This window comes from Branchiostoma floridae, chromosome 14 (genome assembly GCF_000003815.2).
Source record: "Branchiostoma floridae strain S238N-H82 chromosome 14, Bfl_VNyyK, whole genome shotgun sequence".
NCBI classification, from domain to species: Eukaryota; Metazoa; Chordata; class Leptocardii; order Amphioxiformes; family Branchiostomatidae; genus Branchiostoma; species Branchiostoma floridae.
The window spans coordinates 8,342,117-8,361,743 of record NC_049992.1 but is presented as its reverse complement, the minus strand read 5'-3'; the positions used below and the strand labels follow the sequence as shown (position 1 = coordinate 8,361,743).

The 19,627-nt window shown below is 41.0% G+C and overlaps 1 protein-coding gene across 1 annotated transcript; it reads left to right on the top strand.

The window, feature by feature from the left end:
* The first annotated feature begins 272 nt into the window (after window positions 1-272).
* LOC118430619 lies at window positions 273-18,887 on the top strand. Its single transcript, XM_035841598.1, has 16 exons — window positions 273-450; window positions 1,386-1,498; window positions 2,161-2,260; window positions 3,005-3,166; window positions 3,464-3,618; window positions 4,475-4,568; window positions 4,991-5,140; window positions 6,574-6,650; window positions 7,223-7,312; window positions 13,460-13,559; window positions 13,906-14,054; window positions 14,534-14,661; window positions 15,175-15,284; window positions 15,619-15,723; window positions 17,572-17,702; window positions 18,204-18,887. Exons 1-16 carry the CDS (start codon window positions 418-420, stop codon window positions 18,445-18,447), a joined length of 1,941 nt encoding a protein of 646 aa, XP_035697491.1. The 5' UTR covers window positions 273-417; the 3' UTR covers window positions 18,448-18,887.
* Window positions 18,888-19,627: the final 740 nt, after the last annotated feature.

Genomic DNA, 19,627 nt, shown 5'->3' with positions numbered 1-19,627 from the left:
AGGGGTCCAGAACGCCATAAAGAACAATATCTGGAGGGTTTAACTATATGGCTGTTCATAGTTCCACATACCTATCACACATAAAAAGTTTGAGTCGATTCGTTTGTGTCGATTCTTAACGACTCGTCGGTCGAACAGAATTCTTGATTTGTGACGGGGGCTTTATGCACAGGGACACTTTCCAAAAGTGGATCACAGACCGTGTTACCAGATTAACAGCGCCTCTAGCGGATTTTTCACGCATTGCAGCCTGTTGCCTTGGCGTCCTGTTTCCCTGGTACTGATGACGTCAGAGCAATTAGCCTCGCTCTCGAACAAGGAAGGAAGGCTGAAACGCCAAGTCTTGCAATTATAGTCTAAATTATGTTGAATTTTAGAGTTTTTCTGTAAAATTAAGCTACACAGGGGTCACCAGACATGCTTCTGTACGTGCAGAGCAAGTCTTTCCCGGTAAGTTCACGCAAATGTCCCGTACACGTCGGCGTTTTGCGGAATTTCGTTGTTTATGTTTACAAGAAAGTGGGGAGGGGGGCGACGATAATGTTTCTCTCGCGATCTCGCAAAGTGTCAGAATTTTTAAAAGTAATCTATATAAGATTAGGACAATATAGAAAGTTGGTTTTCCTTCTATTTATTTGCATAGTAATTTAGACCAAACCTGTAGCGTTGAGTGTTTTAAGCAAGAGAGCATACAGTCAAGTTTACAAACTGCAAATTGCAGATTATCTTCCAAACCAACACATGGTCACAAAAAATAATGGCTGACAGCTTTTATGCTATTTTCAGCCTGGCTACACAGTTAGGTGACTGTTGACGCTTGATCACAGTTTCTGTAAAGCTTCATCCTTACCAGAGTTGTTGGCAGCGAAATAACCACACAAGATAGAATCCATATACTGTAATATAAGTTCGCAGGGATTTAATTTTGTGGTAGTGGGTAAAAGGACTTTTCGCGGTAGTTTTGAGTTTGCGGTAGCGCCATGCACTGTAGTCTCTTACTGGCATCGAAAAACGTTCAGGGTGTTTTTAAGTTCGCGGTGAAGTGGCCACCACGAAAACCGCGAACATTAAACCACTGCGAAAGTTTCTGCATTTACAGTAAGCCCTCTCACAGAGATCAGAATGTATGTGCTGTGACAGGAATTCTATTTGCAATGTGTCAAGTCCGCGGAAAAGAAAGCAGCCCTCGTCTCGACCATTGTTTCGATTTGCATAACGACATCCAGACAGGTTTTGTTTTCTTTTTTCTGGGCCTTTACCTTTGACATATTACTTAGAATTCCTGTCGCCACACATGCGTTCTGACCCACATGTCATATCTGAATTTGTTAAGAATGAATACTGAGAGAAAAATTTTTTTTGGTTTTGCTGCGTCCCCTACACAGCACAAGACGTTTGTGGTGAAATGTAAGACGACGGACACGATCGCCCGCGTGCGCGCCCACATGCTGTACAGCCTGTACGACATGGGGAGGGTGCAGCACCAGTTCAGGTTCAGGTGAGATATCACTCCAATTATTTGCAGTGTCTTTATGTTTGTTGGAGACTTCAGGTCAATAGGAGAACCTTATGAACAAAAGCACCACAAACATATCAAAACTAGCTAAAGTAGCAGGGTTCTCTCCAGGATATTTCAGCGTAGTGTGACAAGCAGCATCTTTCCTCCTGCTGATTTTTTTTTTTCATTTCTAACACTCAAATTCAAAACGCTTTTTCCTGCATTTTGAAAGCCAAATTTTGATGAGATAAAACCAACACATTGTACCTTGGTTACAAAAGAACAGAAAAGCCCCCTAACTATTTAGCTAGTTGCACTGTGTTGCAACTAGCTTAGGGGGCTTTTTCTGTTGCCCGTATCACAGCGTAGGAGATACAAACCACAGTATAGGGGCACCCTATGTTTAACTGCTCTGGGGAGAACCCTGAAATGTAACAAACTCATGTTGTATAGCTCAGCACTGAAGTCCGATACAACTAGTATCACAATATACTGAAGGACGGCTACATGTACATGTGCATGCATTCTTTCTGCCCAGCACATTTTCAATCTAATTTCTTGAGACATTTTGCAAAAATATTCAGGGCTCTTTTTCATATAGAAAGTTAATAGGGAAACGTGTATTTGTAGCCAAACGTAACCTAGCAAACACTTTTCCCTAGGTACAAGGGTCAGTACCTGCGAGATCCCTACACCATGGAGGAGTGTAAGATAGTGGACCATGCCGTCATCACCATGGTTCCCATGGCAAAACGACAGGAGGTACGACAACTCCTCTTACACTGGTGTCAATCTATGTAATGTAAATGCATTTAAGTTCGCAGAGATTTAGTTTTGCGGTAGCAGGTAAAAGAACTTTTCACGGCCGTGGTTTTAACTTCGTGGTAGTGCCATGCACTGTAGTCTCTTACTGCCATGGAAAAAATGTTTGCGGTGGTTTTAAGTTCGTGGTGAAGCGCAAACATCAAACCACCGCGAAAGTTTCTGCATTTACAGTAGTACAATACTCGCCTCAACTTAGGTGCTCCTATGTTGTACTGCACGTTAAGCAGTTTGAAGTGCAATAGAACATTTTTTTCATTCAAATCACATAAGAAATGTTACTTAAAGCCAGGGCTGTCTCCAGGTCAACCAGTCCTTACGTCCCAGGATAGAAATGTGCTTGTTGGGACATAAGAAAATTCACCCTACAGCTGTCTATCCACACAAAAATTCTTGATTGATTGCAAATTCATTTTTGTAAGCTTAAAATGACAGATACAGAAACAAAAATCAACTACGTGTGCTCCCAAACAATACATGTTAGTTGGACAGAAAAAACATCAAAGCCCTGATAAAAGTGTTCAAAAGTATGCCTCAATGTTGTTGAATTTTGCATTATGATAATTTGTATCATGTCTACATGTCAAAGAAAAAGGTTATTTTGAAAAATGAAATAACATACGCTTACCTTGTTTCTAGATGGATGTTTTTAAATGTATATCTAATGTTATTTGCTTACCCCAGTCCCTGGTGGACCTGCAGCAAAGGCTGATGGAATCCACCGATGACCTTGACCCAGCACACGAGCTTGACCTTGGGAAGGGTCAGACCGATGAGGTCATGAGGGCCCTGGAGAAGGAGATGAAAATCTTCACTGGGAGGGAGAAAATGCTTGCTGGGCTGGAGGTCTGTAAAGATAGCTAGATTACAAAGATGAAGACTGAAATACCGTAACTGAGACCCCATATATTAAGTACACTGCCCCAAGTCAGGACAAGTCACAGACAAGTTTTTGGGACTGTAACTAGTGTAAGTTTAACTCAGGGTTCTACCCAGAATTTTTTAGTACATGATGTATTTGCCTATTTGAACACAGTGAGGGTTGTCGCCTCCCAGAATGTAGCTAAATTTATGTATCAAACAGAGAGTGCCAAATTCTTTAGAGCATTATATTAGCAAATAATTTTTGGCTGTATTTCTCAGGGCCTCCTGACGGCACAGATGATGTTGATCCTGCTGGCTGTGTTCACCCACTACTGGTACTCCATCTTCTGGTGCGGGCTGTTCTGGCTCTACGGGTATCTCCGCTGTCCCAAGTACTCACGTGTCGGAGGGTTCACAGGCATCGCTGGCCTCAAGTATGTACTTCTTTTCTCAGGGTTTTTACCTTTGTGTGTGTGTGTGTGTGTGTGTGTGTGTGTGTGTGTGTGTGTGTGTGTGCTGTGTGTGTGTGCTGTGTGTGTGTGCTGTGTGTGTGCTGTGTGTGTGTGTGTGTGTTGTGTGTGTGTGTTGTGTGTGTGTGTTTGTGTGTGTGTGTGTGTGTGTGTGTGTTGTGTGTGTGTGTGTGTGTGTGTGTGTGTTGTGTGTGTGTGTGTGTGTGTGTGTATGTGTGTGTGTGTGTGTGTGTTAGCTTAACTCAAGAAGCTGTAGATGGATCCTTATTATCTTTGATAAGACCTGGGTAGGGGTCAGAAAAGCAAAAGTCAATATGGTCGATAATGTGCCCCGCTAGAAGCTTTGTACGGTGTTACAGCAGAACTTCTGGTTTTGATGTCTTGTGTTCTTGACATGCTGTGGTCATGATCTTTGAGTGGTAAGCTCTTATCTCACGTTTGTTTTCTAAAAAGAGAAAGTTGGAGAGAATAATCTCTTACGGACCACAGGATCAACTTCAAGACATTTTTGACATCTTTACGAAGTGTTTAATTCTGGGCCATGAAAGAAAATCTTACTCCTTCATCCTTGTTAAAATGCTTCCACCCCTGGTTGCAAGTTGTTACAGACCACGAAGTCACTTTTGGCTACTTGATTTTGTAACACTAAGATACACTACACTAACACACACTACAAGTCTGAAATGCAATACCCCGTTAATGAAAATCTCATAGTTGCATGTACCTTTATGTGAAGTTAAATGTCCTGATATCATTTCAGTTTACTCCTACGTCAGATTACATCCATGAATGAATTTATCCCTTTTGTATATCTTTTTAGGAGGAAGCAGTTTTGTGTGGTGTATGGCATCATGTCCCTCATCAACTTTGGTATTTCTCTGGGTCTGGGGATCTACACAGCACACAATCTCATGGTGAGATATGATTGTTCATTCATTAGTGACACTTCCATATTTTCTCAATTGTAAAGGATCACATTTAAAATATATGGGGCAAATCTCAGACAAATCTGTGGGACTGAAACTTAAAAATGGAAAAACTAGTATACACCCTTTCTTCACCGATCTTGAACTGTCTTGAACCGGTTAAATTGGAATTTATGATTTATGATGAAATCTATGTTCTTCTCTTTTCCTCAGATGATTTTGCACACGTAAATGAAGGACATTTATACAATGTCCTTGTCTGAATTTGAATAAGTGTTCCAAGCTGGCATTGTCTCATTGTCTATGCACCAACCCGAATGGGCAACCTAGCATTTGGCTGTGGTTGCCCACTGAACAACCTAACTGAAAAGTGTACCAGCATTTTGAATCCTGACCTTTTTTTTCCACAGAGCTTGCAGTGTCCATCCTACCCTACAGAGTTGGGTACCGGCTGCACACACGCTGAAGTCTACACTGCTGGGTACTTCTTCCTACATGCCCTGGTCATGCTGAGCAGCAGTATCCTCACATGGGTCATCCTGCACAACTTCAAATATGAGGTAATCTTTTTTTATAGGTGCAAACACTGCTATAGCATTTATGAGGGTCTGCAGGGGGGATTCTAGCAAATGTTTAAATATAGGATTTTGCTTCATTTCCAGTCCATAAATTTTTGAGAGCTTTGTTGCCTTTTCTTGTCAGTCAAATGTACATATATTCGTGCAAGCCTGTGAATGTCTGTGTTTGTATATGTATACTTTCAAAATGAACTGAAAGAGGGCGCTTTTCCAGTGGCAACTGTAGTACTTTCAAAGCTCAGAATCCCACTGACAAAAACAGAAGTTGTCCAGATGTCAATGATGACCACATGTCTGCTGCACTGGCCAGCTGAGATTCACAGAACAGATCAGTTTAATTGAGCCATCTGCCAACAGTTTGCTTTCGGAAAACAAACAAGATGGGATGAGTCTCTGAACACTGTCTGCGAAAACAAAAAGTTCACCCCGTTAGACGGAGGTGCATCCTTCTGATATCAGATAAAGTGAGAAATTATCCTTTCTGTTACATCAACCGTCAAACCTATTACTAGAGACAACCTCTCAGTGTGCATAATGGTCCATTATTAGATGATTTTCCCCATAGACACAAGCATATAGGATAGAATCCAGTCTATTGTGACCACCTGTCTATTGTTTTAGTCTGTTTTAAGCTTAAAGCACCTTGAATTGTGTGAAGAAGACCTAATTGTTTTACACAACAAAAACATTCTCCATGTTGTAACACTAGTCAGTCCTCAAAGTCGCTGAGTAAGTCTTAAGCTTCAGGGCTCGAAATACATTTTTCTGCATACCTGCACTGGTGCAGGTGGCATTGAAAATTACATGCACCAGACAAATTTAACCTGCACCGCTCTGAATTTTGGAATTATGGATTATACTAAAATTGTTGAGGAACCATTGATATTTTTTTGTCTTATATTTGATAGGTGGTAACAGTCAATGCAGCTAATAACAATCCAAATACATATGACATTTATATATAAAACATAGTTCACAGACCAGTGCAGGTTAGGTGCAGGTAGACACCAGAAATACCTGCACAGCTCCAATTCTACCTGCACTAACCTGCATATGCAGGTGGCATTTCGAGCCCTGAGCTTATAACAAGAATTTACATATAGAAAATTTACACGTGAATAGTTTCATCAGGTTGGTACGTAACTGCAAAAAGAGACTATTTTTAGACAACCACTGCTTATTGTGAACCAGTCAGAATTTGACAGACGGGTACCAAAACGTCTGTGAAAATAAAGTAGTGGTTGAGTAAAAGGAGTCCTTTTTAATTTGGAAAAAAATACAGTGGCCATTTTCATCTGGTCCCTCTCGGTGTCACTATAGCTTTGTACTGTGCAAATTCCCTTTCATACCATAGTAAGATGTAAAAAAAGTCTCAAGAGTTTATGTATGAATGTGTGTTTTATTTCCCTTTGTAGGTTGGAGACCTGATTGAGAAAGCATTGGTCCTGACCAGGGATGTGGAGAAAGTCCTGGAAGCAGCCAGGAATGGCAAGTGAGTGGTTCAGACTATAAATAAAACTACAGATGGAAGCTTACTTTTTTCCTGTGGTATGCAGCATTTGAGAAAGCTGTGATAATTGTTTTGATAAGAAAACAAAAGCTTGGAAGAAAGTTTTGATGGTTTTATTCAGTTAAGACATCGGGGGCATGAAACCTGAATTGCATTCTTAATATTACAAAAGGTTTACAGCGTACCTTATACATGTAAGACATACTCAACAAATTCTATATTTCAACTGCTTGAAAACTAGCTTAGAAACATTGTCATTGTTCAAATCTATACGTACTCACAGTTAAAATCTATTTGTGGTTTCGCATTATCTCGGTTCATATAACGGCTAAGTCATGTTGATATTACTGTTTCATTGTCTTGGTATACAGTCTGATTGCGCAATGCAGGTGATTGCGCAACGTAAAGGGTGATTTTTTTATAGATAAAGTGAGGGGAAACATTTTTATGTGAACCAAATCAGATTTTTCTCAATGCCATGTGGATTTTCAGAAAGGGAACATTTATAGTTTAGTACATGTACTAAGTTAAGGACTTTACCCCTTGTCTTGTAGAGTGAAAGAGAGAAGGACGGCAGCGTATGAAATGGCCACCATGGCTGCTTCTGGGGACGACAACAAGTTCAGGATAGTGGCGGAGGGAGGGTGAGGATTTGATTGTTTACTTACTTGTTTATTTATTAAGATTTGATGGGGTCAATTTGTTTGGTCCATAGCCCAGAGGTCCTGGGTTCAAATCCTGTGATATGGCACCGATCTTGTAACCATGGGAAAGGCACTTTACACGACTTTCCTCACTTCACTCAGGTGGAGATGAGTACTAGTACCTAACTTCAGGCCGTTCCTTGGATAGGACGTTTGTTTGTTTGTTTGTTTGTTTATTGGGAATCTCCATTAGTTACATTGAACTATTCTTCCTGGAGTCCTCTCAAATAAAATACATAACAACAAATTATACAGATAATGTTGATCAGACAACTAGCATAAATCAATCATTAACATTCTTAACCATATCATATTATACAATACATTAAATTACTCATAACGTCAATGAATCAATTCATTCTCATCCTCATTCAATTAACATAAACGAAAACATTATTATCATATTATATCAAACTAATACATGTACATAATATCATCATATATTGGATATTGGACGTTCAATGGAGGTTTCGTGTTTGAGGAGAGCCACACCTCGAGCACGTAAAAGAACCCACCACACTTCCTGGTGCGAGTGGTTCAAAACCTACAGTCCTATGGGCATAGTATGGCTGCACCTGGGGCAATTACTCCCAAGCATCTGCTTGCAAATAGATTTTACACAAATAGTCAAGAAAAGGAGAAAAGACAACACTGCACTTGCCTTTGATGGCTCAAACAAACTATCTACTAGCAAACCAAACTTGAAGTTTAGACTTACAGTACTAACTGGAAGTACTACTGTAACAGTGGTGTGTAATGCCATACCGTGGTTTATTGGTTTACCCTCAAATGTACCACAGATAAAGATACTGGGCTTTTGAAGCAGTGATACCGTGAGGAGATTTTCACACCCTGAGAACCAAACATTTGGGCAGGACAGAAAACTGTGTTCCGTCTCCACTCTCCACAGAGCAGGGGAAACATGGTATATGATCCGTGGACAAACTTGGCCTCCAACATCGTCTGGGCCCAAAAACGAGTCTGGGTCTAAAGATAGCTACAGAGTTTCTTCTGTTGTCACATGGGGCACAGATGCGATGATCCTTTAGATGTCGATCACATTATTTAGTGGAAGAGTTGCCCAGACTCTTTCTCTTTAGACAACTGTGGTGAATATGCTTCTTGTGTTGTTGCTGTGCATGGTTGCCAGGACGACCGTGTAAACACACACAAATTTTGATGACAAGCAGCCCACTATAGTCCTATGTCCCCTGAGTTCACAGAAACCATGTAATTCTGGGTTGTTTGAGGTGAGGGGGTCAGAAGAGGTCGTTGGCTTTGGGAGCTTTGTGTGAGTGGTCTGGTTGGAGGGACAGGAAAACAGGCCTGTGGGGTCGAGGATGAAATAGGATTATCTAACCTTTTAGTGAGTGGTTGGACTATAAGAGTACAGTTAAGTTTCAATAATCAGTCTTATTTATGATTTGTATACAGAATACAGATTGATATATGTTTTGTATGCCTGTACATTAGAATGCAATTAGTATTATTGGGGTTATGTAGCATAATTGTAAGATGTTTGTCCCCAAGAGGAGCTATGTTTTGGGTACCCGAAACGAGGAACAACACGACGTGAAGTTCCTCAAAACACGTCATTCCACACGAAACGTGCCATTTCTCAAACGCCGCTATCTTTGCACGGGTGCGGAGTTACTGTCGCGTGACGGTAACCGCACGCGTGTAAAGATAGCGTCGCTTGAAGAATAACACGTTTCGTGCCGATTGACGAGTTTTGAGCAACTTCACGCAAACTCCGAACGCGTGCATTACCTCGCCCCGTGCTGACTTCGCACGCTTGTGCACAGAACGGACACGCGTTTTCGTGGGCGCAAAAGCGACGGGCATAGCGGTGGACATTGCGCGTGCCGAGGTACCTCGCGTAGTCAACAGACACGTGCATGACCTCAAAGCAACCCGAATTGGCACGTAATCCATGTACACAAGAAGCGGAAAGCGGTGGCGTAAAACGGAGCGCATTGATACGATGAGTAACGTGTCACAAACGTCGGACTTGAAATGCGTAAATTTCCTTTAAAAAAACAGGAGTTTACAGCGGTAGATTGGAACATCATAGCCACTATTTTGCAACGCACAATGCTTTGCGAGGTCGGGCGTACAATTCCTCATTATAACCGAAAGTCGCACGACGTGCGTTACCTCATTACAGAGCCCAGCATTTGCACAGCGTAAACAACATATTTTGTGTAAACAAACATTTTTGACGCAGCGATACAAAGCTAGTAGTAGATGATTACTTATTTACAAAGAACTTACAACGAAAACTGATGATTTAGTTTGGTACTTTGGAGGAGCGAGTAGTAAACTTACAAGCGATACGAGGAAATGCTCCGCCGACACCGTAACATTTTCTACTATATCTAACCAATCTATTTACGGCGTACGTAGCTGAAAATAAATGATAAACATTACAAAACAGAATTCATACCTTGTACTATGTGTGACTAAACCACAGCTTCCCAAAGGCTGGCTCGCTGAATCCAAACAAGTAGTGACGCAGGCTGTAAATAAAGAGCTGAAAGAAACGGCCCGACTGTAAACACGATTGCTGTTCGAATGACGCGGCTAAACAAAATATGCACGCATGCGCGCTGCTAACCTACGTGTTACCTAGGCAACCAACAAGCGCAAAGCATCTCGGTCTGGGTGATACTATTTATTTTGAGGGGTGTCTGGTATACTATAATACATGTAATAATGAATCTATTAGTATCGCCAAGTTTCTTTTTTAATCACCTTGGTATCGCACTGTGGCAAAATTGATGGACGGATTTCATCATAATCCCTGCTAAAAGAAATGATTTCATTACTTTCAGTCCACACAAAAGTTAGTGTGATATTTATATTTTGCAAATAAAAAAAATATGGTTGAAATGTATAATGGATTATCCCAAGTTCGCCACTGTACCCTAACTTCCCCATGCTACTTAAAGTTTGTGTTTACTTCATTTTTAAGGTGGAAACTTGGAAGATTGTTGACTTATCGATCGAACGTACGCAGCATTTCGGTAGTTCGATTTTCCAAGATAATGTCCAAGGAGATCCTACGGTAGCATAAGATAGTATCAAAAGCTGGCAGAGGAGTGGAACCGGCCTAGGAGTGTTTATGCGACCTGATTGGAGACTATTTCCAAAATACAGAATGGACTTAATGGAGACATAAAAAGGTAAGATCGTGTTACATTTTCTGTAGATAATCTGAGAAACCAAGTCAATAGATACGGTGTAACGATGTGATAAGTTGTAACTTACGTCGATAACACTAATAAGGTTACATTTCTTGGGAAAAACGACAGATGATAACCTGTTGGCTGCAACGTCGGGGGTAAATGTTGGCAAGGGAAATATGTTACGCTCCATTTCTTTACCACAACATGCACACATGTGTACTAGTGTACTACTTCAAGAAATAAAAACATTTATTTTACAGAAAATGTGTCGTCATTTCTTTACAAGTGCAGTGTAAGCACGCTTTTTATCATACACAAACAATGGTGTCGTTACGATTCGAACTTAACAGCATATTTACAATAAAAAAATACAAGAAGTGTAAAATGTACTAAAACGGTAACATTGGAAGTGTAAAATGTACATCTTCACGACGTCGCATTGACACAGTAAGACTTACAAAATGGTCATTATGCATTATAATGATAGCGTTTAGCAAACTGGCTCCCTTCAACCAAGGAGCTTTTATCAACAGCTCCTTTGTTCAACCAAGGAGCTCCTTGGTTCAACAAGTGTCAGCTTGGCGAAAAATACAAAGACGCTTCTAGGTATGTAGTATAAAACTACAATTTCTGAGTCATAACAAACTGGAAAATGGCGTCGGATTCACGAGTTACGAGTTTGGCAATTCAAGTAGCAAGTAGTAGCCCAGAACGATAGCCATTTTGATTGTTAGGGGAATTTAGCCGTCTGATCAAACCACACTTCTCTTCGTTTTTCCAAGGAGGTTAACCTCCTTGGTTTTTCCGAGCTAACAAACCACACTTCCCCACGTTTTTCCTTCTTTTAACAAAACTTCGAATTCTTAGCACATTTCAATCGCCGGACCAAAACGCTATATCCAGTAAGAATTAGCATGTGCGTTTAGCGCTGAATTCGTCTGCGATTGTTGAGTGAGCCCCACATATATCCCTGACCGCAAGCGTGAGAATTCCTAGTCCTAATTCGCTACATTCAAGCTTTCCCGCGCAGCCTGCGGCAGCCTTTGATCGTGCCTCGGGCTCGTGACAAAGAGAGATCATCAATCAATTTTGACAAGGCGGTGGCGTCGTAGTGTCTGGGGAGAAAAAACTTCGCATGTTGTGGAAAAATAATGTGGATAAACAAGGAGTTTTTATAAAAGCTCCTTGGGATAAACTAACACTGATATGAATAGCCACAAAAGAGTGACTTTTCGTATCTAGTTTCACAAACAACAGTTTAGAATTATTCTACCGAGTTTTAACGGTATGAAGTAAATTATGAGATGTTTTATCAGAAATTGTATTTCATTATTCTTTCCGAGTTTGAGTTGTCTTTCCTCCTTGTAATGTTCTTGTTGTAAGCAAACGGGCAGCTTGTTCCTGAACATTGACGAAGAAAAGAAATGTGAAAAGTGCGATAATTCTACAAGGAAACAAAATGGCAGGCTCAAAATGGTGGCGATCTTTGTTTATTATTTCACGTCGTAATGATAACATTTACCGGCGTGCCTTCTCCGGGGTGTTCTCCGCCATGGCTTGGATACTGGTCAACAATTTCAAAATCAAGGATTTTAACCTTCTTGGTCAGATACGCCATGTTGCCATAAAGGGGCTTGGGTAAAGTCAGTTTCAAGTCAACTTTCACTTCCACCGGTATTGAGTGCCGAGTCTTCATTGAACGCCGAGTCTGGCGGAGCGGGAAAATATAGCCCCGGCCCCGGCTTCGTGCAGACACGGTTAAAATTGAAGAAACGCACGTAATGGTTCCGCATTGAACGCCGAGTCTGGCGGAGCGGGAAAAAATATCCCCGGCCCCGGCTTCGCGCAGACACGGTTAAAATTGAAGAAACGCACGTAATGGCTCCGCATTGAACGCCGAGTCTGGCGGAGTGGGAAAATATAGCCCCGGCCCCGGCTTCGTGCAGACACGGTTAAAATTGAAGAAACGCTCGTAATGGCTCCGCATTGAACGCCGAGTCTGGCGGAGCGGGAAAATATAGCCCCGGCCCCGGCTTCGTGCAGACACGGTTAAAATTGAAGAAACGCACGTAATGGTTCCGCATTGAACGCCGAGTCTGGCGGAGCGGGAAAGTATAGCCCCGGCCCCGGCTTCGTGCAGACACGGTTAAAATTGAAGAAACGCACGTAATGGCTCCGCATTGAACGCCGAGTCTGGCGGAGCGGGAAAGTATAGCCCCGGCCCCGGCTTCGTGCAGACACGGTTAAAATTGAAGAAACGCACGTACGGGCGGGAAAATATAGCCGTGTTGCCCGGCACATTGAATGGGCCCGGCTCCGTGTAGACACCGGTAAAAGAGCGTTCAGCACCAGTCTGGCGTGCGGGAAAATATAGCCGTGTTGGTCGAGAAAATATAGCCGTGCGGACATCGCTAAAATTGAAGAAGTGCACGTAATTGGCCTTTACCTGGGGCGAGCGTGCAAAGATAGCGGCACGCGAGCAATGGCACGTTTCGTGTTGACCCTCGTGTGAAGAGAAACCTCACGTCGTGTTATTCCTCATATCACTGTCCCCATATATACCTGCCAAGAGATAATGGGTTCAAATGCTGTCATGCTGCCGATCTTGTGCCCTTTGAAAAGGCCTTAATGACTTTCCTGCTTCCACCAAGGTGTAAAAATGTGTACCTGACTTTTGTTGTTGGGTTGGAAGAAAATGTCACCCCATCTGTCCCAAAAATCTGAACTTCATGCCTTGAAATTGTTGAAAATGTGTTTTCATCACCTTAAAATGGCACATTTAACCAGGAAAATCAACAACATGGGCTTCCAATTAATGATTGGGACAGAAAGAAAATTAGCTGGAGAGCCCTGATACACCATGATGTGTTGTATATTGATATGATATTCCATGTTCCAGGTTGGAGTTACTGATAGCCATGGGTCTGTCCACTGATGCAGCCACACAGGAATACTCCACAGAAGCCATGGCTGAACTACTCACTGTACCTGCTATTCAGGTAAGGGAGATCATTTGGTAGAGGAAGAAAAAGTTTGCAAAATTCTTAAATCAATATACAGTATTTTTGAAAATGCTGGTGAAAACAGCAGGAAAAAAAATTACAAAATTGATGATTTTTCAGCTTGAAAAGATAACTGTATCAATTCAACTTTCCCCTTCAGGGTAGGTGTTACCAACATACACAATACATGTATGTTTGCCCCCTCTAGCTACAGTTTTTAACATTTCTTCACAAATGTGGAAGGACAATTTGCTGCTTTGACTGTGGTTTGTGTATGTGAAACTTCTTGAATTGTTTCTAATTTGGTAGATAGATCACAGTCTGCTTTTTTTAACCCAATCAGGACAAGTTTGTAGAGATGGGTGGCATACGCACCCTCACTGCCGTTCTGCATGCAAAGGACCAGCGGGTTGTGAAGGAAGCGGCCACGGCGCTCAGCTACATCGTGTCAGACTCCGAGGAGAACAAACCAGCCATCGTGGCTGACCATGGGTACGGATGATGTCGTTTTCACGGTCATGTGCAGCATTTTAGCGTTGGAAGCATATGGTCTTGGGATCATCTGGGGAGAGCACGTAACATGGGTACAGCCCCACATCAATCTGATGATTTAAGGCCCTAGTTAGCACTAGTTAGCCCGCTTCTAACAAGGATAAATAAATGCCAGCAGCAGTAAGTAAATGCCACATCAAACTATACACTGAATCTCAAGCCTTAGCATGTTTGGTGAGAGTGCCCGTAACTATAGAGCTATAATTTTTTTTATCGTCAACTATAACTGATTAATTGTACCAGATGGAAAAGTCTGAAGAGAGTTTTTACAATGTTCCTTGCAAACATTTTGAGTAAAAATGTAAGAAAACCAAGGAAGTAAACCCCTGTCCTGATCTATTCAGATATACTGCACTGTCTATCTGTCTTGCCGATAGTAAAACTTTTGTTTAAAGCTATTTCATGCACTGTTTTTCCAGACTTGAGGACTTGTGTCATGCAGCAAGGCATGGTGGGAAGGATGTGCAGAGTATTGTTTCCGGGGTGTTCTTGGAGCTGGCCTTCAACCCAGACATCCGTGCTCAGATGGCCTCCCTCAACAGTCCCTGTAAGTCTGTGGGTCTGAAACTGTTAAGAAGTCAGGGATGACTGTGTGTGTGTGTGTGTGTGTGTGTGTCTCTGTGTGTGTGTGTGTGTGTTTGCTTGTCTGTGTGTGTGTTTGCGTGTCTGTGTGTGTGTTTGTGTCTGTGTGTGTCTGTGTGTGTGTGTGTGTGTATGTGTGTGTGTCTGTGTCTGTGTTTGTGTCTGTGTGTGTGTCTGTGTGCGTCTGTGTGTGTCTGTGTTTGTGTGTGTGTCTGTTTGTGCCTCCAGGCATTTGTGATCAGCATAACTTTAGAACTTCTGGATGGATTGGAATGATATCTAGTATGTGAATAGAGGTTTGAAAAATAAGGGTCAAGGTCCATTTGGGCCTCCTGGTGTGTGACCTTGGTACTGCAGCAGAACTTTGTATCTTTTGTCCTGAACATGCTGTGGTCTTGTTTTTGCCTGTGGGACTGAAAAGGGTTGCAAACTAAGGGGGTGAAGTCTGCCATCTCTGATGTTCTTCCTGCCTTTACAGCCCAGGCCCTGGTGCACCTTTGTCGCAGCTCGGACACAGACACACAGAGGTTCGCTCTGCAGACACTGGAGCTACTCGCCATCGAGAGCAGCAGCACCATAGCCGCTCAGGTCAGGCCATTTGTTGTCATGTTGTTGTTGTTGTTGTTGATGATCTCCATGAGTCTGTGTCTGTGTGTCTGTCTGTTTGTGCCTCCGAATTTTTGTAGTCAGTCTAACGCAAGAACCTCTTGATGGATTACAAAGATATTTGTAGACAGATGTTGGGAAGACGAAGGTCAAGATTGATTTTGGGCACCCTAGTATGTGACCTTGGTACTGCAGCAGAACCTCTTCATTTTTTGTAACTTTTGACGTGGACATGCTATGGTCTTGATTTGTTAGCAGGTAAGACTGTGGATGTTTACTGTTTGTGTTTACTGTTTGTTTATTAAATATTGTACAGGAGGAACTGTTGGAGTACCTGTTGTCCTTACCAGTCCACAGCATGGACACCAGGCTGTACCTGTTGGCTGGGAAGATCTTGCTTTACTTCACAGAGACACAGGAGGTAACAGGCTTTTTAAATCCTTTCCTTGTGTATTTAGGAGTTTCTGTGCTGTGTATTATAAGAGAGCCATCCTTGCACACAGGGCTTTTCACAGTACTGCAGCAAGACGTCTGGTTGTGATATCTTATGATATGATATCTTATACCTATTGATATCCATATATGTCTGTTTAGTTGTACTGTAAGTAGCTGTTATACATGTAGACCTTGCGAAAGTCGCAGTACTTTTGTCGTGTCTCAATAAAAACTAGAGTTCCACGAACACATACCTTTGCCAAATAAACCAGGTTTGTTATGTAGAATGATGTCTGTAGACATAAATGTGTTACTCATTATATTTTATCTTATATGCATGGAGTTGGTTCATAACATTTTGCCATTGCTTATACAAATTAGATCCCTATTTACATACTATTTAATTGTATCAAGCATCACTTAAGCTGTCGATCAGCATACCAAAAATCATGATGATCCTTTCAATCCCTTCTTGACTTATTGTATTTTAAAGTAGGAAACTAAACCGCCTCCTGCAGTTCAAGAAAAGATGTTAGCGGACCCAAACATACACCTCTTACTCTCTGCCATCTTTCTCAGTTACATATGTGACAAGTTTGAAAGTCCTATCACGGAATACAGTGGATTTATCAACTTTCCTCATTAATTATGCAAATTAGCTGTTAATTTGCATAACTAGTATCTCATTATGCAAGGTTTTACTTAGGCTATCTACAGACCAAAAATCATGACGATCCGTCAACACGTTCATATTTTTTATTAATTATGCAAATGAGATCATCATCTGCATAATTAATATGAATTGATATTTCTGTCTTTCTCAGCTACATATGTGACAAGTTTGAAAGTCCTATAATGCAATGCAGTGGATTTACACATTTTCCTCATTAATTATGCAAATTAACCGTCGACTTGCATAATTAGAATTCCATCATGTAAGTCTTCCCTTTGGCTATCTACATACCAAAAATCATGACGATCCGTCAACGCGTTTATATTTTCTCATTAATTATGCAAATGAGACCATCATTTGCATAATTAATATGCATTGATATTTCTTTCTCATCTATATATATGACAAGTTTGAAAGTCCTATCATGAAATGCAGTGGATTTATAAACTTTCCTCATTAATTATGTAAATTAGTTCATGATTTGCATAATTAGTATTTCATAATGTACATTGTTACTTGGGCTATGTACATACCAAAAATCGTGATGATTCATCAACACGTTCTCGAGTTATTCTCGTCCAAAGATTGAAAGGAAATCGGCGACTGCAGTTCCAAACAAGCCGCTAGGGGGTCTAAACTTATAGTACTTACTCTCTGCCCCAAGGGCTATCTACCACTCAAAAATCATAACTACGGCATGTCCAGAACACGAGATATCAAAAATTGAGGTTCTGCTGCAGTACCTTAGCAAGCCGCTAGGGGGCCCATTATCGAACTTGACCTTCGTTTTCCCGACCCCTATCCACCTACCAAATATCATCGGGATCCATCCAAGGCTTCTCGAGTTATGCTGTTAACACACAGACAGACAGACTCACAAGCCTAAAACATAACCTTAGCCATTCTGGCAAAGGTAATTATTATGTTCTACAGTCTCTGACTGTCCTGAGTAGAGAAGTGGTGTTTTACACCTCTTGTTTCACTAAGCTTGTTTCACCTCTTGGTGAGAGGGCCTTGCACATGAGGCTGCCCTTGGTGCTGCAGAAGGAATTCTGGTTGATGTTTTGTGATATACAGTCTCTGAGTAGAGACAAGTGGTGTTTCACACAATGAGGCAATCTTTAAGCTTGTTTCACCTCTCGGTGTCTCCCCCCTCCCCAGAGCTGTGAACACCTGCTGGACTCGGACAGACTGAAGGACACCCTGCTGCAGTTCTCTCGCACCTCTGACCTTGTCCTGCAGAAGGTCACGGCCAAGATCATCCTGGCTCTCATCGACACCCCACATCTTCTGTAAGTCTCATATTCTTTAAGGCCTTCTTTAAGGTTTTACTAGTTTTAGAAGACGTTTGGCAGGCAGTTTTATAATTTCATTATAGTTTATAGTATCATACTAAAACAACAAAAACATCCCATTCCTTTCTGACAAGAGAGAAGTAATCAAAATGGTCGTTTTTACCACAAAAAATTCAACATTTTAAAATTAATTTTGCCTCCTAACATAGAATTGGTTAACATCTTTAAAGATACTGTATATACTAACAGATATGTGATAATCGTGTTATAGAAATTACAACATTATGTAGTTTGTTTTTACTCATTGTCATCTACATTTTCCAAAATATGGGAACATATTTACCGGTGTAAATTTTACATCAAAGTAGATCTTGCAAAGTTTTCTTCACATTGTTATCAGATTTTCCCCTACTTTTTCACTTGAGTCAAAAACATTTGAGCAGCTAGCTTGTCAAGATAGTGACGATATGATAAGCCATTGTACTATCTTTCCTGCAGGATGCGGGCGAAGCATCTCGGATTCCAGGACATCTTTCTCCACATCCGCAACCACGCGCTGGACCGCGACGCGTGGAACATGGCCGACCAGGGCCTCGCTCTCATGCAGTCTGAGCATGCTCACAAGGCCGCCAAGGGCATCATGGGATCCCAGGGGTCACTGAAGGACAAAGGTCGGGGGTCATTTTCATCTGCTCGGAGTCAGAGCACGGCATCTTTAGACAGGGGTGCCAGGCCGTCCTAAACCTTTGTCATTTCATCAGTGCAGGGAGTTTAAGAACTACTGTAAATGCATTTAAGTTTGCAGGGATTTCATTTCGCGATAGCGTAAAAAAGGACTCTTCGCAGTGGTTTTAAGTTCGCGGTAGCACCATGCACTGTAGTCTCTTACTGCCATGGATAAATCTTTGCTGTGGTTTTAAAGTTTGCGGTGAAGTGGCCACCGCAAAAAACACGAACACTAAACCACCGCAAACATTTATGTATTTACAGTACTTGTCCCATCAAATATGAATATAGATCTACAAATTTGAAATTTGCCACATATTTTGAAGGCCAAATATTTTTGTATCTAAATGAACTACTTGTGACAGAAATGATGATACATATACCAACAAGATATTGTCCAAAATAATTTTTTGTGTAAATCTTTATTGTATGTGACTAAGTTTTTATTTCTTTTTTTGTTTAAATGAGATGATGCACCCAAGTTATACTATGGTTGTCTGTATTTTTACTTTGCTTGCCACAATAGCAGAAGAAGAAGAAGAACTTTATTGTGCAACAATTGTAACAGTTACAATGTATGGCAATGTGAACAACTATATACTAATACAAATAACTAACAACTAATGTAATATGATATAACAGTATAAACAATCTAGTGAGTATCATAAAGCATTATCTCGTTTTTGCAATGAGTTGTATAGCATGATTTGTTGGTTTGTATATTAGTATTTGTCTTGTTAAAGGCGAGGATGATGATGATGATCATGATTGTATTGTTATAATTATTATATTGTTTTTCAGTCAATTTGTAATCATTAAGTACATTATCTTTGTTGCAAAATGGTCTTTTATGTATATTATTCTGTTTGATTCATCCATAATTTTGTATTTTTTTTCTTTCAATGCACATGTACAGTCTTAGCTGTGCCTACATCTATTGCAGAATATTCTCCGAAGTTATATGTAATTCTGTATATTTGATAGAAGGTGTTTATACATTGTACAATATCTGTTTTCTACTTTACATGCAATGTAGGTTTCAAACTGCAGTTTGCACTTTTATATCAATATCATCTACACCATATATGATGCACCTTTTTTTACAATATCCTATATGTATGGAAACTATTGTTGCAAACAAGTGAATGTGCAACATAAATGTCACATAAAGATGCGTCAGAATTTGCCTTTTTTAC